The sequence below is a fragment of the Dipodomys spectabilis genome, unplaced genomic scaffold, assembly GCF_019054845.1.
Source record: "Dipodomys spectabilis isolate Male_0828 unplaced genomic scaffold, ASM1905484v1 ptg000628l, whole genome shotgun sequence".
Classification (NCBI taxonomy): Eukaryota; Metazoa; Chordata; class Mammalia; order Rodentia; family Heteromyidae; genus Dipodomys; species Dipodomys spectabilis.
The window spans coordinates 1608076-1631400 of NW_024871305.1; the positions used below are offsets into that span (position 1 = coordinate 1608076).

The 23325-nt window shown below is 47.0% G+C and overlaps 1 protein-coding gene across 1 annotated transcript in view; it reads right to left on the reverse strand.

Moving 5' to 3' along the window:
- The window catches only part of Cdh13 (cadherin 13), a 726505-nt gene that overhangs the window by 538065 nt on the left and 165115 nt on the right, over positions 1–23325 (reverse strand). The window contains exon 2 of the mRNA XM_042671463.1: positions 12351–12462. Within this exon, the coding sequence (XP_042527397.1) occupies positions 12351–12462 (112 nt within the window). The remainder of the gene's footprint in view (positions 1–12350; positions 12463–23325) is intronic.

Below are 23325 nucleotides of genomic sequence, written 5' to 3' on the forward strand. Positions count from 1 at the left end.
GCACGAGAAACAGTAAGGAGGGGAAGCAATCACAAGGACGCGCCTGGCCTCCTCCTCAAGAACCAAGGCGAAGTTTGGGTGCCGAAGCGTAGATCATCTCCAGCCACCAGGCATTGAACAAGGTGGAAGAGAGTCCACGGTGGAAGAAGTGTTCCACCCCTAGCCTTTCCCAAATATTCTCACCTCCAAACGTTGTCCTCCACTGCATTCCTATTTCCATCAGTAGAACACTCTGTGGACAGATTGCTTCGGGAAATGCTAAGTTAGCACAAGTGCAGCCTGCCAGGAACCAAGAATGAGCATACCTCCCTCAGCATGGCCTAGTTATTAAGACCAAGAACCAAGATCACCAGTGTCAAACCGACTTAATTCTTTGTCCTCAGAGAGCTTTCCCGGGGAAGGGAAGACTTTACACCCGTGAACGACACTGTGGTGTTTGTTTCAGGAAATCCTTACAGATCCATCCATCTGAGTCAATGGGGTGCGGGGTGAGACACGCAGCTCATCCGTCAAACAACAATTCACAGGACTTTCCTGGGAGATGACGCCCTGCATTCGCTAACAAGCCGAGGCCGGGTGTCACACGCCTCACCCAGTAGGAGTCGGCTTCTACCTGAACTCACTGGGGCTGTGCCCTGGCACCCAGCTGACGTCCCCCTCGGAGGCGGGCCTGGGTGGTGCTCTCCCACTTTGGAAGGGAGTGCTGATACGTAGAACTTGGTTTTTTTCACCTGCTGATACTTTGGGACGGGGCTGGCTGAGCCTGGGAGCCTAGGTGATATGGAGTAGGGCTTCAGGCACGTCTCTGGTCAGAACTAGCAGTGCCTGTGTTGCTGGCTGGTTTGGGTCAGCTCCCAGAACTTCAGGGACTAGACGGACACCTCTGCACTTTGGAGACAGGAGCTTCCAATGACTAGATCTGCCTCCTGGCCATGGAGGGGGCTGTTGATCTGATACCAAGACCATCAGCTTCTCTTCTAAGGGTTTGAAGGGTGGCTCCCCAAGCTCAGGGTGTTTAGAGCTGAGCTATTCCTCCAAAGGTATCCTGAGACCCAAGATGTGGTCTACCAAACACACCCAACATCGAACTAAGGACCCATGGCAAGAGAGATGCAGAAACAGAGAGCATTTAAAGAGTAATACAATGCTTAGTGAATCTTGTCTTCTAAACACTTACATTTTCATTTTTGGCTTTTAACTTTTATAGTGCTTATTATTATGTTGTTGTTGTTGTTATGAAAAACAGTTAAAACTTGAAAACAAGACAAAAAGGTAGGTAGCATGTTGTTCCAATGCCATGTGTGAAGGATTATAAATCCATGCAAGGATTATTGAATTTCCTGAGACAATCTGGTCTGCCTCCTTGCTGTGATTTCTTCACTACTCATTGAAAGCTGCAGACTTAGTGATGTTAATACCAGGGTTTCCTCTAGTAGAAAGGCAAGTAATGCTTCACCAAAAAGATCATCTCAAAGGTAACAGCCATGTGTGCGCAGAACATTAACTGGGCTTGTATGTGGTCTGGGGTCCAACAGACTTATTGTAACCCTTCATCTTTAATTATTAAATTGCTTATAAATATATAATTCCTGAAAGGCCAAAACATATTTTATTGGTTTGCTATTTATTTGTGGAGGGGAATACAATCTTTGCCAATTGTGTCACTTGATGTTTATATGTGAGTTGCATTTTAACTTTTAGGAAATTAGATTAGCCTTACTTTTAAAAAAGGTCAGTTTGTGATACACTGAAATCAACCAAGAGGAAACAAATCTAATTGCTTATTCTCAAAGTTTTGAAAAGTACTGTCCTAACTCTGAGTTCCTACTGTTCAAACCCTGGTGGAGGGAAGGTGGGAGGGTGGGAGGTAGCTCTCTAGTCTCTGTCCATTCTGATACCTCTTCATAATAAAATAGTGAGGATGAAAGTGTAAGCTATATGCATTTATGAAAAGCCTAACTGAGTCACTAATTGTAGTTGTAGTTGGGGAAATATTTTCTAACAGCCACAGCCCACCCTCTCCTGAGGCTCTTGGGCAGCACACGCCCATCACCCAGGGTACAGACGGGCCTGTCCATGAAGGGAACAAAAGTTTTGAATTGGACCAACTCTAATGCCGGGGTGGAGAAGGCCCAGCACGAACGACACCTTTCCATGCTCGGCTTAGACCTCACTTGCTCTGGATCTTTCTTGGTATTGCCTCCAAAGGAACGAAACTCTGCAACAACGACCAAAGTATTCAGCACAAAAGTCCATGCCTTCTTCACTCCAGAGCTGCTGCTTTTTGCTCCCTCCTGAGTGCACACAGGACCCCGGGGCCTGGGCCTGGGCCTGGGCCTGGACCTAGCCTTGGGGTCCCTGTGGATGCTGGGATTTGACCACTGGCCCAGGTAACCCCGCGAGCACCGACCTGACAAGGACTGGTCCTGGAGGGCCAGGCCTCTCTCAGGCCTTTCCCCCGCCTTGCCTCATCTCCTCCTGAGCAGGACTCATCCTCTCTCTCTCCCTCTCTCCCTCTCTCTCTCTCTCTCTCTCTCTCTCTCTCTCTCTCTCTCTCTCGCTCGCTCGCTCGCTCTCGCTCTCCCTCTCCCTCTCGCTCTCTGATTTTAATCCCACAAACATCCTTCTACTGAAAAAACTGCAGTGCTAACCATATTCCTTGGAGGGTTTGACTCGTATTTTGGGCTGTTTTTCAAGCACTAATTATTTCTTTCATGCTATTCACAATCAATGTTTCCTCATTTGGAGTCTCACCCCCGCCCTCCTTCTCTCACAGAAGTTAATGTATACATATGAAAATTAAAACCAGTTTTAGATAAAAATAGACCCTGCTAGGAGGTCCTCAGAATCAGCCGATAGGCACCGTTCAGAGGATCCTGGATGGCTGACAAATGTTTTGGCTTCGTATGGGGAAAAAAAACACTCGGCCACACAGCAGCTGGCCACTTTTCAGGGATTCCCGCCAAGCTGATGTTTCCCAGGCTGTGCCCCAGTAGGAGCGGGGTTGCGGGGGTCAGCTGGGGCACCACACTCCACTGCCCTGGAAAGAGCTGGAACACAAAGAGGCCAGGTGAGGGCCCTGGTAGATAGAGGCTGGGGCCGGCAGCTTCTCACAGACGCTCTCCTAAGGAACGCAGTCTGTGGTTCCAGAATCCAGGAGAAATGTTTGCATAATCCATTGGATCCCAAACCCAGCAACAGGACGCCCTGGGTGCTACCGAGCCCTGTGCGGGTGGACACGGATGTGTGTGTCCAGCTGCTGAATGAAGATCAGTCTGATTTTATCACAGGTAGAACGGTGGGACACAGCCACCTCAAGTCCTCTCTGAGCTCCAAACCCCTCTGGACCGATGCTTAGAAGGAATCATGGTTTGATTCTTTTTCTCTTTCCAGGAGCATGCCTTTTAGTAGTTAGCCCAAAGATGCCACACCTGGAGGAACAGTGGAATCTGAGGAGGGAAAGCAAGGACTCTAGAACAGAACTGAGAGCCCACACAGAGCCTCAGAGGAGGTGGGAAGAAAGCGGACCCTCTCCTGGCCACCTTCGGTAGACAGAAGCGTGGCCCATCTCAACAGCAGCCCATCTCCCTGGCCTTCTTCTCAAACATGACTGTAAGAGAAAATCTCTCTGCCTTCCTATGGAGCTTGCGTGTGGCAGGTGCCATTCTAACCTCTCCATGTGCGCCATCTTGTTTTAAGCCTTGGAGTACAACCTCCAGCTCACAGATGAGGAAACAGACACTAAGCAACTGGAAATAGGAATATTAGAGCTGTGAGAGGTAGAGGTCGGCCCACACTGACAGCCATCGGGAGGAGATGCCTGGGGCAGGTCCCAAGGGAGGGCCCAGGACTGGCTGCAGCATTCCATATGGGACCATGGGCCTCAGTGCATTTCCCACTCAGTGCAATACCTCTTGTGCGACCCTGAGCTCTGATCTCTCCTTCTGCTCTCCTCTCTGAGATGGAGCTTTGGATCCTGTTTCCATCAAAGCTGAGACGGTTCTGTGGGAGCCCCCTTCCTGCATCATGGCGTCTCAAACTGGAAAACTTGTTTTCATCGCATGACCTTTGTAGGCGCTGGATCCCCATCTTCATGTTCTCCCACGTGGCTGGTTCCTTCTCAGTGCTCGGGTCTTGGTTTCTCAGAAGAAAAGTCTTTGACTCCCCTTTCACAGACCTCTGCCATACGACCTCGACTCCTTTCCTTCACCGTGCTAACCATCGCCCTTCCGGGCACCATCTTCCAGCAAGCTCTCATGTGGGTTCCACCAGGTCCATCTCTCTTGGTTAGAATGAAGCCCTGCAGGAGAAGTGATCTGCTCCTGAACTTCCTCCCTCCCACCTGGTCGGAGGGCCCACCCAGGGTAGGTGATCAGGAGTAGGTGATCAGGAAATCTTTCGTCACTCATTGGCTAAATGAATGGCGGGGATGCAGTGTGGGCCTCCTTGTTTCCATTTTCCTATCTCTGTCTCCATACGGACGGAAATGAACTGGGTCATGAGCATGCTTGGGAATATTTGGACTGGTAAATATTTGCATCTCTCTCCCCGTTGCTCTTTAGCCAGCAAGACATTTCCGTGAAAACTAAGGTGCAGAGGACAGCCAGAGGGCACCCTGATGATCAGGATGTGTATGAATTTGATCCGTTACAGGATAATAAGATCTTCTGCCTTCTCAAACTAGATAAAGCCATGCTTAATCTTTCCCAATTTGCATCTTGCTGCCTTTCTCATTAAGCATCCTGATTCATATGGTTCTAATACCTTAAATTAGAAGGTACTCTTGTATGTCCGTATGTTCCTGTACTCTTTAATCCCTTAAAGGAAAAACAGAAATAAAGGAGATTTATAACAGCTCCGGGACCATGTGAATGAAGACACTCAACAGGTTGAAGTGTGAGGCCATATGGCAGCACTTAGGATTTGACAGTCTTAATTAAGCAATCTGCTCACCAGCATCACCAGCAAGAAACCTGGCATGGTGTGATGGCTGCCCTCCTCCCCAGACACCTAGAAGACATTTGCATAAGCGTGTATGCTGAGTTCTAGACATGTCCATGGGCGACGCACTGCCTGCACGCATGGATTGTTGGTGCGTCCCTCCCAAGAGAACACAGAACCTTCCTAGAGGATGGTCAGCTGGCGACAGCCCCCACATCTTGTCCTTCTCTCAACAAACAGCATCTCCATTTCCCCAGATAAGAGGAGGTGCAAATCATCTTGGACTCCATGACTGCTCAGGGACGGGGGCATGAGTTACACAGGGTTAGCCACCAGGCATTTGCTGGAACTTGGGAAAGGAAGGCTTGGGGTGGTAGAGCTGGAAGAATAAAAGGCCAGGGGAGATGGAGTAGCCATCTTGGAAGGAACCCCTCTGACAGTGAAGATTTCAGCCAACACCTAAGAAAAAGTGCTAAGAAAGTGTTGACATCCATAGAGGCTGCATATCTAGATGCTTCTGAAGACAACCCACAAGTTGACATTTACAACCATGTTAGAGACGTGTTTGCTGTAGGTAATTGATGTTGAGCTATTGTTGATTAAGCCCTCATATACCTTCACTATGGAAATGAGGTAACAAGTCCTTGGAGGAAGGGTGATATGAATGTGCTGTAACTGGGATCTGACTCCCAGGGATGACTCCGCCTCTCTCTCGGGAAACCACGTCCTTCCTTGTCTTCTCAGCCTTGGTGAATCTCCTGGGCAATCCGCTCCTTACCCCCCATGGCTCTCCAGTCATGCTGCCACCTTCCCATCTGTTTTTCCACGGATCTGTCTTAACCATCACTCTCTTGAACTTTACGTGACTCCAGACCAGCCTGTGCCTCACTTCTCCATCTGTCTCCTATTCAGAATTCCAAGAAAACAGCCAATGCCTCTGACCACATGACCTGGAGACATGGCAACCCAAAGCATTGAAAATGGGCTTCAAAAAGACTTTGATCAGTGCCAACCAGCCTAGGCCTTTTATGTCCTAGCTCTGCCCTCTTCTTCCTCGACCAGAAATGAGAACCACTGACCATGAATAAAAACAGTTCTGATATGCAGATGTCACCACCAAGGCTTTGTCTTCTAATGCATACCATTTGATGACACCCCAGCCTTGGGGGTGAGGGTAGCCGCATTCGGGGGATGGTATGAGGCTGGCAGAGTAAATGAGGAGGCTCACTGGATGAAGACCAGAGATGGGAGGCTACGGGGAAGACCGCCTGGATGCCCCATTTCTCAGAGCTACTATCAGGCACTATTGGAAGCCTGGCCACAGAGCGCAAATGAACCCCAGAACGCCATGGGGGATGGCTGCCATAGTAACATTCATTTCCCAGGTGAAGAATATAAAGCAAGGTAAGTTTTGTTGTTTTTGTTTGGTTTGGGGGTTTTGTTTGAACCCCAGCAGCCTGCTTCTGGGGTCCTCCTTTTGAAGGTGCAGGGCTGTGCAGAAAATGGGAATTTTCACAAGTGAAATTTTCAACATGGATGACACACTCCTTCCACTAATCAGTTCAGCTGCTTTGCGGAGTGGCCAAACAGACCACGTTTGTGCGGGTAATTAGCAGAAGGACTGACGACAGCACGCTATCTCTAGCTTATTTAATCATTACCCCGATAATGTACATCTAGAAACTGTTGCTTGCATGTATGTCTCTTAATTTACTCTTATCTTTTCTATGCTTCAACATAAAACTAAGGACCCAAGTCCAGACAAAGGACCTCTAAGTATTTCATTACATCCCTGCCTTGTGTGCATGTGTGTATTCATTTTGGTGTATGTGTGTATGCACACGTGCGTGAGCTTGCTGGTACTGGGGTTTGAACTCAGGGTCTCATACTGTCCCTTGGCAAAGCTCAAGGCTGGCTTTTCGTGGTTTATCAGAGATAAGGATCACAGATTTTCCAGGCTGGGCTGGTTTCAAATCAGGATTCCTCAGATCTCAGCCCTCTGAGTAGCTAGGATTACAGGTGTGAGCCACCAGAGCCTAGCATATTTCTTATCTTGCAGTTGGTTAATTACAGTATTTCATATTTATAAGGTAATTAGTAATAATGCATTCATGAGGAAGGATCCTAATAAATATTGATGGATTACTAGATTGTTACAAATACATTGGTGAGAAGGTCGGAGTCAGCTACAAAAACATTACATTTCTTCAGGGCTCTGTTTATATAGGGAAAATCCTGAGTGTAAATAGGAGTCCATTTTCTAATCAACTTTATAATGATAGAGTGAATTAGGCGGCAGCATAGTCATTTCCAGGCATATTGTGACAGCTTAAGACAAATACACCAATCGAAGCCCTGGCCTTCTCTAGCTCCACCCACCTGCAGCCCAGGTGACATGAAATAATTTCACTCATCAGTCAGTCAGGCTCCCATCCTGACAGTAAACAAAGAATATGCCAGAAGTGTGAAAGATGGCCATAAAAAAGGGTATTATCCTTGTTATTTTTTTGAAGTCAGAATATGAAAGTAAAACCTAAAAACTTCAGAACTTCTCTAGAATTAAAAAAAAAAAAAAAAGACAAAAGCCTAAGTCAGCGTGAGCTCAGAAAGCAGGCCTTCCTTCATCTTCTAGGTTGGAAAGTTCACCCATTTATTACCATCCGAAGAAAATCTCCTCCGCAGGGTCAGAAGGGCCTTTGTTTTGACATTTAATTCACTGGCGATGTATTTCCTGCGTTAGGATGCAAAACACCTCTCACATTGCTTTTTCATTAATTGCCTTCATTTTTCAAGTTCCCCGTTTGATTTATAGTCAATTAAAAACACCCTCAAAAGCCGTGACTCATGTATGTTAAATACAAATATGATTAATGCAACGAGACTGGCTCGCGGCTGACCTGGCCACTTCCCAAGGTCGGTGTCATGGCCGTGCGACCTCCCGTGTCCTCGTGAGGGACCGGGAGGGTGGGAGATGGGGAGCGGAGGGTCATGGGCAGTGAGGCGGGGCAGCCATCCAAAACAAAGGAAACGAGCTCCTTTTCTCTTCATTACAGGGGAAGAATGAACTTAACTGTGAACAGGGAAAAACAAAAACAATAAAAAACCATATACACCAGAAGTTCTCTCTTCATTTCAGCCAGGTTCAGGAAAATGATGGGAAGCTTTGGTGGTGGATTTCCTTAATTCATCCCTACCACATCAACAGGAAATGAAGACTCACTAGACCCCCACAGCTACGGCTCCTCCTTTCGGGTCTGCCTCTGGCTTTGGCTTGGACAACATCATTTCATGTGCATAGGGATGGGCTCTGCGGGTCCTCCCTGGATCCTTGCCTCCCTTTCATGTGGGCTGGCCCATGACCAGCACTGCTGCTAGAGCAGAGCAGGAATGACACACGTCACCTTCTAGTGGAGATTAGTGAAGCATCGAGGGTGTCTTCCTTCCATTCTTGACCTGCCACCTTGCACTCGCAGAGACGCAGCCAGCCTGACCGGTATCCTCATGACTCAGGTAAGAAATCAACACTGGCGTAAGGTGGCTAACCAATGCACGTTCTTCACAGAAAGCGTACAGGTGGAATTGTAAGGAAGCTTATGTGTGCACTTCCTCCCACGTATCTGTGTGTTTGTGTCCATGCAGACCTGTAAGAGTGAACCAATGGGGGGGGGGGGGCAGTGCAGAGGGGGAAAGAAGAGCACAGCCCTGTTAGTAGTTGGTTGGCCAACGGAGTGTCCTTTGTGGACACTGGAAGATGGGCATCTCTCCCACTGGGAGAGGACGGAGGCTCACAAGTATGGTCTCCCATAGGGAACTCAATGGCCACAGAGCCCTCCAGTGCCAGGAAGTTTTTCTAGCAAGACAGGAGAGAGAGAGAGAGAGAGTGTTCAGAACCAGAGTTTATCACCTAGCATTTTCCCACCCTGGCCAGATACTTGGTCAGTTGTCCAGGAAAGCTATTTGTCTAAGCCTGGAGGGCTTCTATTCTGGGTGTCAGCCGTGAGGCTATTACCGGGGTTACTGGCCCAGAGGGCAACCCAGTTACTGGGATCGTGTGGTTTGCCTATTACTAGATCAATAAGAGCAGCCGCACCCAGCAATCTGAGAGTTCTGCGTGCCAAGGGCATCCTAAACCCTTTGCCGATTCCTCTCTGAGTCTAAAGACCACAAATGGATGACTTCTTTCCGGAGTTGCTGCCTTCAAAGCTGCCTTCTCCCTTCTCCTTGTGCCTCTTGTTGAAAACAATGGGAAGAGCCACATCTTCCCTTCTCTCCTTTCAAGACTGAGATAAGTCGAAAAGTTTTCCCCAAGTTATCATGAGCGGAGGGCTCTGCACTACGCTGAGAGATGCACTGAAAGAGCTCTTCTGGTTCCATGAGAAGGAATAGTGGGATGCCATGTTTTGATCCTATCAGCTTGTTGAAAAATGGCCTTTTAAAGAAGAAAGTGAGTCTAGTTAGTGGAAAGGAGAGCAGAATAAAGAGTTATTTGGATGTGAAGAAAATAAAAGGCTTTAGAACAACTGAGGGAAAGATGTGTCGGAGTGAACAGTGAATAAAATATTAGGGAAATAAAAGGAATGGAGGTGACCATTAGCAACAGTTAAAGCGGAAAAAGATAAGTCATCGAGAAATAAGAAGGAGATGAAAAGGGATAAAAGGAAATATTACTGTCGGAACAAAGACAGCAGAGAGCCAGGGACAGAATAAACATTGCCGCTAACCTGCTCAAAGCCGAACACCGGGTCTGTGGAATACACGTCTGGGGTAGGAGGAGATACGCTCCCTCCATCAGGCCAAGAAGCAATATTTCCAGGCAACTTTATAGAATGGTGAGGCTGTGCTTCCACCTTTCCCAACCCAGAGATTCAGGATGTTTGGCAACTGTTAAATAAGACAATGAAGAAGAAGCAATAGACAGTGCAAAGCCCGCAGGCAGGCCCAAGATGGTATTACTAGCCTCACTTCTTTACCCGCTCTGTAGCAATAGCCTGAATGTGGATTTGGGTATCACTTAGCTCTCCCCAACCATTGCCTGGGTGGTTAGCATTTTAAAGCTTCCTGGTTTGGTTTAATTCTTTTTCCTTTCCCATGCATATCTTGTGGCTCCTGCTTTGTGTGGAGAGAGTCATCATTCTAGGAGCACGGGCCACTCATGGGTTCCTTGGTGAATTGCATGTTTTCAGCGAGAGAAGGCCACAAAAGAAACTGGGGAGAGAGGAGGAAGGCAGAGTGGACGTGGGAGACGCTGCTTCTAAAGTCTCACTTGGTTCCATAGAAAAGCCCATTCCGTATTTGAGGATTTTGCTTTCCTCTTGAAAATGGAATACAACAAAGCATTACTACCACTTCTGGAAATCCAGGTCTTCCTCAATAATACTCAATTGGTATTTTCCAGTTTATGAAACCTGCCTTCCTCTTTTAGGCACAATTAACCATATTCACGGAGTCTATACTCAGATTAGCTTATGTTCGTTCTTTTGGGATGAACTGGTGATTGTATTTCTTTTTTAACCTTAGTAATTTAAATGGACATCCAATTTCACTGAGAGGGGCTCATCAGATTTTACTGACCCAAGAATTCACGCACAAGCATAAAAATTTAAATGTTCTTAATTCCCATATCACTGACTTTTCCTGAATGTGCTATCACTGATAATCAGCCTAGCCTCATTTACACTCACTCGCTTACACAGAAGCAACAACCATAACCCACTTAATTACTTAGGGGATTAAAAGACACACACACACACACACACACACACACACACACGCACAGGCACACAGGCACACACACAGGCACACAGAAAACTATGATATTGGAATGTACAGGATAGCGTAGTTTAAATTAAAAAGATTCCCCGAAAGTATGATTGTTTCCAGCTTCTCAGCGGTGAATTAAAAGCTGTTTGGTGTCGAGAAGATTACAGAAGCAATCACATTTATGGGCCTGCTTTGCATACCAACTCTATTAATTTCCATACTCGGGGTGGCTTTGCATTTCCAAGCATGAGAACATAGATGCCATTTGAGACAGTCACTTGGAAAAAAATAAAATAGAAGAGAGTGAGAGAGGGACAGGCAGACAGACGGACAGATGGAGACACGGAGACACGGAGACAGGAAGGGAGAAAAAGGGGAGGCGAGGGCGGACAGAAATGTGTGTTTCTCATAACTCAAGTTCCATTTGAAGTCCATCGATTCTGATGAGTACAAATACTGGGAGACAAATGAGCACTGTGGATGGTGTGACCCAGAGCCACACTCAGAGATTCGATGATTAGGGAATCAGGTATTGGAATTCGCTTACAGAGCCAGGCCTGCACCTTGTCCTCACAGACGCTCATTATTGAGATGATTTCTCTGGTGTAATTGCATCAAGATGTGCACGGCTTCACCTTGGCTCCTTCTATGATGCTCCACATTGCATCTTCATTATTCTGCTCAACACCTAACATGTACGCGACCCTTGCAGAATATCCTCCTCAGCCAAGTCGGTGTTTCTTCCTTCCCTTTAAGCACACTAGCCACACACTGTGGCCTAACCCAGGAAACACAGCTGAGACCCTCAAGGCAGATGCAAATCACATTATTCCTCAGAAGGGCCTTAGAGCACGTGACCAGATTAGACCAGCATTTTCATATCCTTTGCGCCCAAATGTTAAAGAATGGCACTCAAGGGCCTACAACTAAATAATGAGATGTACCACCAATTTCCAATTCTATTGTGTCAAAGCTATACTTGCTGTGCATGTTGTCATGTACCCTCTGCCCTCTTAAAGGAGTTGAATATTGGCATCAAGACTAGGAAGAAATCATAACCCTACATTGGAGGGATGTACATTTGAAGAAAATCAATTGGAATTTGGGAGGATTTGAGTTTAAGCCACAGAATGAGCAGCAAAGGTTTTGATTCTTTCTGAAGACTATCTCATTAGCTTTGGGAATGCAAGTTTCTCTTCTTTTTATTTGTGCATCTAAAAATTGTCAACAGCCAATATCATGCCCTCACCATTATTTTGATCTAATGCTACATAGGAGGGACTGTAGGTAAGACAACAATAATCTTCAGGAAGGCAATGATTGTGCTCTGGGGGTCTGCCCAGGAGAAATGGATTTCATTTCCTTTACGCAGAATAGAGATCACGTTAGACATGACAATCCCTTTTGCAAGGAATGGTGCCGAAATGCCCCCTGATGAGAAAATGCTGGGGGAAAAAAGATACACACCACGCTATGAACCTCCAAGACAGCAAGTCCTAGTTCCAAAGCTTCTACCTGGATCAGGGACATGAGAAAGATGACCAGAAAACATTCATTGTGCAAACACAACATCCTGAGATACATTCCCAGACACTAGTGAATGCAAATACGAGTGTAGGCCAAAAGCATCTCCAAATCGCACTGCTTACAGTTTAGGACCGTCTGGTCCTGGATGAATTCCACCGGCTGGTTGATGTGGAACACTTTCTGCTGGAATCCAGGAGTGCAGTCCAAATCTTCTGCAGATGTTAGCAGCAGCACCTGAGGAAACCAAAGCCATCAATATTGTAACAGCGGCTTGTGTGTTTGCCCTGCTAACATTTTTTTTTTCTTTTACCAAATCTGTGATTTTTTAGAAACCAGTTGAGGTTTTAACTTCATTTCCCCAATGAAGAGGCAAGTTGATCCTCCTCTTGTGGCTGCCAACAACTCATTCTGGCAACAAGATCTGGAAAACGCACCAAGGGGAACAGCTGCTGCAGCTTCCATTAAGTTGCGGTGAAAGAAATAACGTCGTCAGAATTTTACACCTGCTAAGAATCTCACCATGGCTTCCATGTGTGAAATTTCATTACGGAAGCTGTCAATTTCCCATGATGCCTGAGTAAAAACCAACTGCACTTTCATACATGCAAAAGAGCCTTGTGGTCTTGGAAGAAGCGGAGAAAGGCAGTAGCACATTTCTATTGGAAGTGACCCACGCCCTCTTCCTTCATCGTGGCTCAATATGGTGGCCACAAGCCACCACGCAGGTGGTGGGTGAGCAGCTGAAATGGAGCTGGTCCAAAATGGAGACGCAATATGTACAAAATACAAATTGGATTCCGATAACACAGTGGCGGAGAGAAAAAGGATCAAATCAGTAATGCTGTTTCAATTGCACGTTGAAATATTTTGGGGGCTGTACACATGTGCTGTTAAGATGAATTGTACTCGATTCCTTTGTATACTTTTGCTCCTTTCAGTGGTTAGAAAAAGAAAAAAAAAAAAAAACAGGAAAACTTACAATCGATTTCCAGGGCTCAATTTTTTTTTTTCTTTGCAAATCCTTAGGATAATTCATCTATCTATCACAAAATTAGGCCCGGTGCTTTTATCAATCACAAAATCACCTGCTCTTCCTGAAGAAAAAAATGGATTTAAAGTCTAGCACGCAGAGACTACACATCCCACCAGGATGGGGGTGGCCTCTTTTCTTCATGTTTTTACACAGGGTACTTTCACCATCCTGGCCCATGATACTTGAGAAGGGTTACATGACACTTAAGAAAGACTTGAAAAGAAAAAGGAACCTTTTTGAGCACTTCACATAGGTGCGCATTGTGCTAAGCTCACTGATAATCTCACTTGGTCTCCTCTGCAGCCCTGTGAAGTATGGACTACAAGACATATTGTTTTCAGAGAAGGGATCTACAATCCCGAAGAGGTTAGCAAGCATGAATAATAGGAGTTAACCAGGCACAAGTGTCCTTTGATTTGATACAAAGGAAGTGTCCCGTCCACCAGCCTCGGACCTTCCATACCAGGAGTAGGACCTGGTGGAGTGTTTGACTAGAAATATTTCTCTTAAAAACTCTGGAAGCAGGCTGGGAAGGTGGCTCAGTGGTAGAGTGCTTGCCTTGCATGCATGAGGGCCTGGGTTTGATTACTCAGCACCACATAAGCAGAAGAAAAAAAAAGCCGGAAATGGCGCTGTGGCTCAAGTGGTAGAGTGCTAGCCTTGAGCTGAAGAGCTGAGGGACAGAGCCCAGGTGCAGAGTTCAGGCCCCACAACCAGACCAAAAATACAAAAACAAAAACAAAACTCTGGAAGCTAGCCAGGTGCTGGCAGTTCACACCTATAATCCTAGCTACTCAGAAGGCTAAGATCTGAGGATCTCGGTTCAAAGCCAGCCCAGGCAGGAATGTCCGTGAAACTCTTATCTCCAATAAACCACTCAGAAGACCAGAAGTGGTGCTCTAGCTCAATTGGTAGAGTGATAGCCTTAAGCTGAAGAACTCAGGGACAGCGCCCAGGCCCAGAGTTCAAGACCCACAACCGACCAAAAAAAACCAACTCTAGAAGATGACTTTAATCTGAGTATAATGCCAGTAGAGGGTGAACCCCCAGTCCCTTCTCTTCAGAGGAGATGACTGAGGGCCCGTGATCTCTCACCCAGTTTGCGTATGCAACTCAGCTCTACTTGTCCACCAGGCTGCTTGGCTTAATAATTCAATAATTATCATGGGTGTTCTTTTCTTTCTTTGTCTTGTAGGCCTCTTGAGGATTTTTTAATTTATTCATTTTAATTTTATTTAATTTACATTTATTTCAATTCTAGTCCATTTATATTTAATGTATATTTGTTTACTTAATCATTTTAAATGTATTCACTTTAATTTATTCATTATTATTTAATAGTATTTACAAAGAAGTTTTCTTTTCTAAGACCAGCCCTACCAATAAACTACTCAATCCTTGACTCAGAGTCTGCTTGGTAGAAACACAAACTTTGATTCTAGACCTCACATGCTTAAGCATTGCACACAAGCAGGTACAGAAAGCTCATTCTCAGCCATACAAGCAAACTCTGAGGCACGTACAAAAGCTTGGGAATGGTGGAGCCAGCAATCAACCTGCCAGATGCAGGAGGAATGAGAGCAAGAATCTGTGTCAGGAGGCTGAGTGTGTGGCCGGCCTGAGCCACAGCAGAGAAGCTGAAATGGAGGAATCATCACCCTTTCAACATCACCTTTCGAAACTCAAATGGGAGGATGCGCTAGTCCAGCACCTGTACAGCTCTGCCTGCAAAACGTCCTAAGACCAGGCTCTGGTTAGATAGCTTCTGAGCAATCATAAGGCTCACGCCCTGGGTGTCACAGACCCACAGTGAGTGGAGGTTCAGGAATAATTTGCTGGCAATTTTGCCATCAGATAATCTGTAAGTGGCCAACAATAATGTAGTCAAACAGGAGACGGGCAAAGGTCGCCTCCAGGCACCGTATGCCTACAATTACACGCTAACCTTCTAATTGGTTCATTTTACTCTCAACTCCCAGACCAGTAAGCCAGCCGCTCCATATGTACTAAGGAAGACACAACGTCCCCAGACATGCTGAGCCTAAGAATCTGGGAATGACAGAGAGCAGAATGCAATAAGAAACAGTCTTCTCTGAGGGAGCTGAGCTCTTATCTGACTACCTGCACTCAGTCTCTGTTTTGATTTCATGTCTGGGTCTAACTCTAGAGTTATAAGAAGGAAAAACAGGCTTTTTCAACTGTTGAGCCTCAGAGAAGCAAAGTAGTGAAGGACTCTCCCAAAGGCACAGATTTGTCTTTGCGAACTCTTGGGTCAGTCCATCTACCAGTGAAAAATTCAGATGAAATGGCTTATCACAGAGGAGGACACAGAACCCTGCTGCGTGAGGGCGGTCCACTGAGGTAAAAGCTTTTTAGGCTCGCTCATTCCTCCGCTCACTTGGTCTTGGGATGCAGGGAGGGCTCTGCTGGCCACTAAACAGGAGCTTACAGAGAAGACAACAGTGAAAGCATGCGCATCGGAGTTCTTCCTTGTTTACACCTCAGCCCCGCGCTCACTCACTGCAGGGTTTGACCTCATGGCTGCCCAGATTCTTGGTTTCCTCATCCAAAAGAAAAATCAGGAAAATGAGACACACGTAGGGTGTGGCTGTGAGAATCCAGCAGGATGAGCGTAGAAGGCTATTGGAAAAGTGCTTCGCGGGATAGCTAGGCAACTGTGACAGTCCCGGGCTTGAGAACAGGAACAAGGCATGCACTGACCCTAATTTAATTAGCTGACTACAACTGAACCCCAAATTTGAAAGAAAATGAGGGAGCGGGTCAAAGCTGGTGTTACAGAGGAAGGTCTAACTTCACCTAGGGAAGGCCAGGAAATCAAGTCCACGTGGGCTCCAAACTCAAAGGTATGCACTTGGCTGGGCAGATGGAGGGAAGCGAGATTATCATTCGCATCGGCACCTCCACTTCCATAGGAATCCTTCGCTGTCCCTCTAGACCTGAAATCACACATGGGCACTGACTGAAGCATCAGAAAGGGTCGCCGGTGGGTAGTGATGGAGTGTGTTGCTCCGGCTACTCTCAGCAGAATTCAAAACAGGGACCCACTCCTCAGACTCAGTGTGGGTACCCCATGCATCATCCTTACTGTAGGAACTAGTACCTGGACATTCATCTAAAACCGGGTAAGCCCTGCTCAGGTATTACCAGATGCCACTTCTGGGAACCATCTTTAACTTTTCTAAAACACACTGGCGTGAACAATCCAACGCCATCAGTTAATGCTGCTGCTGCAAACACTGTCTTCCTCTCTGGTTTTCATGTTCATTTAAGGATTAAAGTCTGTGTCTGTAAACCGTAAGTAACCAATGCACCCTTGGAAGCATGGCAACGCTCTAACTTCATGGTCACCAAAAGACCTCTATTATCACCCTGCTACAAAAGCAGATTCGTGGCTTGTAAAGACACTGAGCGCAGATCTGCACCACGCTGGCTCAGTACAAACCCCGGGGTCTATCAACGAGAGCACCATTGCACAAATGACCGGTGTCTCAGGTTCCTCACATGTAAAATGGGGGGGAATAATGGCACTGTGCGGGTGATTGTGGGGATACAACCACTTAATTATTGCAAAGAGGCGTAAGTAGGACCAGGCACATCACAACTGCTCAATCAACAAGTGTTCTATCTATGAAAAGTGTTCTATCTATGATACTCATGCCTCACTGATATTCTCCAGAATAGAGAGAGAGAAAGAGAGAGAGAGAGAGAGAGTTTCAGGGGACGAGTTCTCAGTAGGGAAAGAAAGAGAAGGAGTGGGGGTCTGAATCTCAGAGAAGAGCAGAAGTTCCATGTGTGTTGGGGTCTCCGTGAGTATCCGTGGCTACGGGGCAGACGCTGCATTTGTGAAATGACCCCGGCTTTCTTTGAGGCGGGGGCACCAAGCCCCTCCTCCATATCCCACAGAGCCCCCCCCACCTCCGAACACCTGCGCTGACTGCACACCCCCACCCCGGCGTTTCCCTCTCCCTCCCCGCTTCCTCCCCCGCTTCCTTCACTCCTGCAGCAGCACACAGGACAGCGCTGGGCGTGTTTGTCCTGGCAGGTACTGATTTAGGAAGATAACCAACTCTGAAGCTTCCTTTCAGAGAAGAATCCACCCCCCCGGCTCTTTCTCTCTCGGATGTCAGCTGCCAATTGGCAGCACCTGGGCCAGATGTGCCCTGGAGCAGCCAGGGCAGCGAGCTGAGGTTCTGCACAGAGCTCTCCTCCTCGTGCTGTCCCTGGGGCCACTCCCCAGGCGGACCCCACACACACTTACTGGGCCCCACTACACACCTGCCTGGCTTCTCAGGCGTCTGAGTTCACACGTGGGCTTTGGGCTGAGGGGACAGACAGTTCAAGCCAGAACCCCTCCTGGCTGCCAGTCCCTCCCCACACAGCCCCATGCCACCTGTACCTGGGTGAGCGTCCACAGGACCAATCGCTACCCAACAGGCTAAGCGTGGAAGCCCAGACACTCGAGGCCTGGCCTGGGAAGGGCTCTGGGTGGTTCTCCTCTCCCCCCCCCACCCACCATGAAAATAGAGAAGGGCTCTAAGATGGAGGTGTTGTCCACTAGATCAGAGTACACGCATCAATCATCATGCAGGGACAGGTGCCGGAGAACCTGCCGGCGAGGAGCAGCCCGGGCTTGTGTGTGAGTCGCTGAGGTGTGGGGCTGTCTCGTTGCACAGCCAGCCTAGCTAACTACACACCAAGTCACAGAACCGGAGCAGGAACTTGGGCTCCACTGTGCTCCTGGACAGAGAGAAAGAGCAGCGCTGAAAGGAAAGCTTAACACCGCTGTCTTCAAAGCAGCCATCAATAAAAAGAACCTTTCTGCCACAAATAATTATCTCCACAGGCGGCGAACAACCTCACATCCCATCCTCTCTTAAGCCAGCTCCCCAGTGAATCCACTCCTGTCTCCCGGCTTGCTGTGCTTCCCTTCCACTGACGAACTCAGTGTTTGCTATTAGCCTGGCTGGACAAGTGCTTTATCATTGCCACAAAACACCTCGGGTTTACTCTTGTCAAAGTCGCTATGCTGGAATCAGTTTGGAGGGGCTTAGATTGGTAGGGAAGAAAGGCAACTACTATCTCTGACTTGCAGGACATAAAAATGTTACAGCACTGTATTTTGATTGATTCTTTATCCTGCCAAATACCAAGAGCCTAGCATCCTGGAAGGGTTTATAAAGGCATACTGCCGTTATAGAAAGAAAGCATCGAAAGAGCATTTCCAAGACACACACACAGGTACGCACACGCACATACACAGACACACACACACACACACACACACTTTATAAACTCACTCACTGGCACATCACTAAGCCTGACTTCCTTAAAATATTCTCAGTGTTTTAATGCCCAAGGAACACTGAACTAGCTGCCACCTTCCAGGCCTTTATGGTAATAGACACTTAGAAATCATTTGGGGATACTTGTAGAGAAATTATTTTGTGATTTTTGCAGAAGCCAACAGAGAGAATACCTCCCCATTGCTGAGCCCTGTTGCTATGTTCATACACAATGAAAAAACAGCATCCTAGATTTACAATTGGATGCTAACAACAGTTTTCCCCTCAAGTTAATGAGAGGGAAGTTGCATGTGTCTGAAAAAGTATGAAGCCAGCTGGGCACCAGTGGCTCACGCCCATAATCCTAGCTACTCAGGAGACAGAGATCTGAGGATCGCAGTTCAAAGTCAGCCCAGGCAGGAAAGTTTGTGACTCTAATATCCAATTAACTATCAGAAAACTGCAAGTGGTTGTGTGGCTCAAGTGGTAGAGCGCTAGCCTTGAGCTGAAGAGCTCAGGGACAGCACCCAGGCCCAGAGTTCAAGCCCCACAACTGACAAAAAAAAAGAAAGTCTGAGACCACCACCCAAGATGGACCTGCATCTGTAATCCAATAGTGTGGCCATTTCTTGGACTTTTGACCAGTGATTTCCCTGGGGTCAGTCCCTGAGCTCTCTTTAGTAGAATGGGTGTGAGGCTGGGAGGCCTCCCTGAGATAGTGGCCACCTCCTGAATGTCCTCAACCTAACCCCACCCCAAACTGCGAATGTTCTAGGTTACATGGCCAAGGGAAAGAAAGTTGATATGCGGTGAGCTTTCCAGTGGATGGGCCTTCTGTAATCATATGTATCTATGAAGATAGAAGAGTTACGGGAGGATGGGGAGTGAAGATGCAGAGCAGAGCGATCCAGAGGGACCCAACCTGGCTTTGAGGACAGAAAAAAGAGCCAATAAGTGACCTCTACAATGGAAAATGTAACAGGAAGAAAGGATTTCCTCCTAGGGACTCCAAAGCACATGGCAGCCCTGTGGCCGCCATCTTGATGTCAGCTTACAGAGACCCATGCCAACTTCAGGCTTCACAACTGTATGTTGTTTTAAGTTGCTGAATGTGTGACCACTTGTTACAGCAACCACAAGAAACCCATACAGTCTACCCCAACACTGACTGCAATGGGACACCAAGACAATGTCATTAATTTGACTTCGCTTTTCAAAATATAGTATAATTTGGGCAAACCAATAGGGAGGGAAAGAGGAAAAGGAAGTGAAGGTCAGTTGAGGTTTGGGGAGAAAGAGGAATGAAAAACAAAATCATGATTTTAGAGCCTTTTAACAAGGCTGTCAAAGTCTGGATGTAGCAATCATGTTCCTAAGTGCTCCTTCCCTGAGCACTCATAGCTTTAGTTCTTTTCTTCACTCTGGTAATTTTCCTTTCAAGTTATGGAGCATTGTTACAGTAGAGTTACTGGGCCATTGTTTCATTAATATCCTCAGTAGAAATTTAAAAAAAAATTCTCTATCTGCCAGTCTGTGGGCCTGAAGTAGAGACAGAGAAATGTGCAAATACCTTAATAAATGCATGACCTAGGAGGAAAGGTAGGCACACAGGTGTATCCTATGGCATACATTTCTAGATATTAAGAATTGGCAAGTGCTGGGAGAAATGTTTCGTGAGCTAGACTACATGGTTCAAATCCTACTTTGGGCACTTCATTGCTGTGCGACTCTGATTTACTTTTAATTTCTCTGTGTCTTTGTTTCCTCATCTAGACAATAACACTACTAACTGTAGTTGCGGAGATTGGTCGTGGAACCCAGCCTTCAAAGGGGTGAGTACCTAAACTGGCTCACAGTAGATGCTCTGGTTCCTTGTTGCTCTGATTTACAGGAGCACAGAGCAACCTGTGTAGTGTTATAGAGACAAGGGAAGAGAAACACACTCTTGAGATGAGAATAGGGACCTTGGCCATGTCAGAGAGAAGGAGGTCCTACTGAAAAGATGATTGAAAATGTTCAAGTGGCAAAGTGTCAGCAAGGATGTCCCACACAGGAGACTGGTAAAGGCACACACCACGGCACGCTGGTTCAAATGGCAGGGAGCAATTTGGCAGGCACCACAAGCTCTGGGTTGTTTCCAGGATTATTTGGAGGCATTTCCTTGTCTGGAAAATAGGATTGAATCCATGAGGCTTGTCCTTCTGGAGTTGGGTAAAACAGAGCCAAAACCAGCCCGCTAGAACCTCAGGTTGGTCTACATGGAATCAACTCTTCCCTATTGAGATTTCAGGATTAGTCAATGAGTCTGAAATGGGAAACTTCAGAGGGGTAGTGCAGACGTGTGGACCCTGACCTGAGTGAATGCGCCAGGGTGGAGCCCGGGCAGGGCTGGTGGCATTGGCATCTGTGTGTGAGATTCTGGTCATTAAATCAGTGGGGTCAAATGCCGAATCAGACCTGCTTTCCTCAGGCCAAAGAAAGGAGCCCCAGATAGGGTCCTAGATAAATCCTAGTAGCTGCAGAAGGTGTAAATGATGAAGGATGAAGACTTAACAAAAGGCACTGGCATTTGGTCCACGCATTGGTCCATTCGTTTGGTCCACGCCGAAGGCCCTGCATGCATGTGGGCCGTACCCAGGTGACATGGGGCGATGCGCAGGTGTGGGATCTGAGGATAGCTCAGGTGCCTGAACCTGTCGCCCTGGACACCTCTGACCCCTGACCCCAGCTCCTGCGGACATTGCCCCCAGAGCTCCTCAGCCTGTCCGTCTTCTCACCCCTCGGCTCTGAGACTTTTTCCTGCCCTGCAGGATCTGTGGTTAACGGGAAGGCAACAGAGGCTTCCATAGGGGAAGAGCTCAACTCTCTGGGCAGCCCTCAACTGAAGCAGACAGGCGAACCCCTACCTCACACCCAACCTGCTTTTGTCTGGACAGACACTGACTTCTGGGGGACATCCCACGTGGCTCTCCGGGTACTGACAGCTCCATCCCGGCAATGCACAGCACGGATGACCATGATGCAGGCTTCACACTGCTTCTCTCCCTCTCTCCCTCTTCTGTCTTGTGCTCCGGCCCTTTATTGCTGCTTCCTGAGTCACCTCCTAGAGAAAACTTCCCAGCGGACGCTCTGATAGAGGAAGACATGTCCGAGTATTTGCTTCATTTTGCTGTTGTAATTACACACAGTTATGTCAGACTGCCCAGAGGCTTCGAAATGCTGCTTTCCTCTTATAGCTACAAAGGCTACAGTGAGCTCCTTGAGGCGAATCTGATTCCTTCCACTTTGCAGGGCGGTTATCTCTACCCTTAGCTCGTGGTCTCTACCCTCAAAGCCAGCAGCACTGCCTCGGCTCACCCTCTCTACCTCCGTCTCTGCCTCACCTCCTGTCTGTGACTCTCGACTCCAGGTTCTCTGGGGTGAAGCCTGCAGCAGTTGTGTCTGCTTTGGTAATCGAGCGATGCCTAACTCCTTGTATAATTAGGATGTGGAGGTGTTTGAGGAATTGTGCTTCAGCCTGCCTCCTCCACACACAAGATTATGTGACGGGAAGGGAAAGGTTCATAAATACAGTCCTAGTCCAAAATGTTCAAGAGGAAATCATTCTCTGAGCACTTCCGTGCCCAACGGTGTTTACCTCTGAAATCAGAAAAATCCACAGGAAGACCTCCACAGTTGTGAAGAGCTCTACAGCCAGACCTGATGTTGTGTTGATTTAACAACTAGACTATGACCTTTTCTTGCTTAGAAATAATTATCAGATTCTGGTCGGCCTTGCTGTGAAGTGGAACATTTTATCCTAACTGTGCAACTCTCCACGCTTTCTTCTCTGCCAACATTAGACAAGATGTCAGAGCCGTCATCACACGAGAAGGTTTGGATTAATTATCTTTCTGAGGCAAAGTCCTTTTTGTAATTTATTTTTTCACACCAGGAAAATTCTTCTATTGAACTAAATGTCTATCTTGTTAAATTATGGGGTTATTTTTTTTTTCTGCTAACATTTTTCTCTCTGAAAACTTTCAGGAGAAAAGAAGTTAACCAAGCAGAAGTTGGTGTTGAAGGCCAGGGAGTTACTGTGTTTGTTGAATACCCTGTTATAAGCATACACATCTTTTCTTTAAAACCTGAATACCTTACGTACAGTTGTGTTAAAATTTCCCCAGATGTTGGTTTACATGATGCCAATGATTCGTTTTATGAAAGATTTGTTCATTTATTTGTAACATTTATTGAGTGCCTACGAGGTTTCAGGGCCAAAGTACACACAAATTAACAAGATATGAAGGTTGTTTCAACCTGCAAGGAACACAGAACACAGCAAGAAAAACTGGCCTGTGTATAGCTACTTTTCAGAAACAATTACCACTTGAGCCACAGCATCACTTCCAATTTTTAAGTGGCTTATTGGAGATAAGAATCTTACGGGGACTTTTCTGCCCAGGCTGGCTTCAAACTGAGATCCTCAGTTCTCAGCCTCCTGAGTAGGAAGGGTTACAGGTGTGAGCCACCGGTGCCCAGCAGCTTTTTTTAATTTTTCAGTTTTTATTTCTTGACAGTCCTGGAGCTTGAACTCAGGGCCTGGACTCTGTCTGTCCCTGAGATTCTTATTGTTCAAGGCTGGCGCTCTACCACTTGAGCTGCAGCACCTCTTGTGGTCTTTTCTGTTTATGTGGTTCTGAGGAATCAAGCCCAGGGCTTCATGCATGCTAGGCAAGCACTCTACTACCACTAAGCCACATTCCCAGCCTGGCCGCTTTT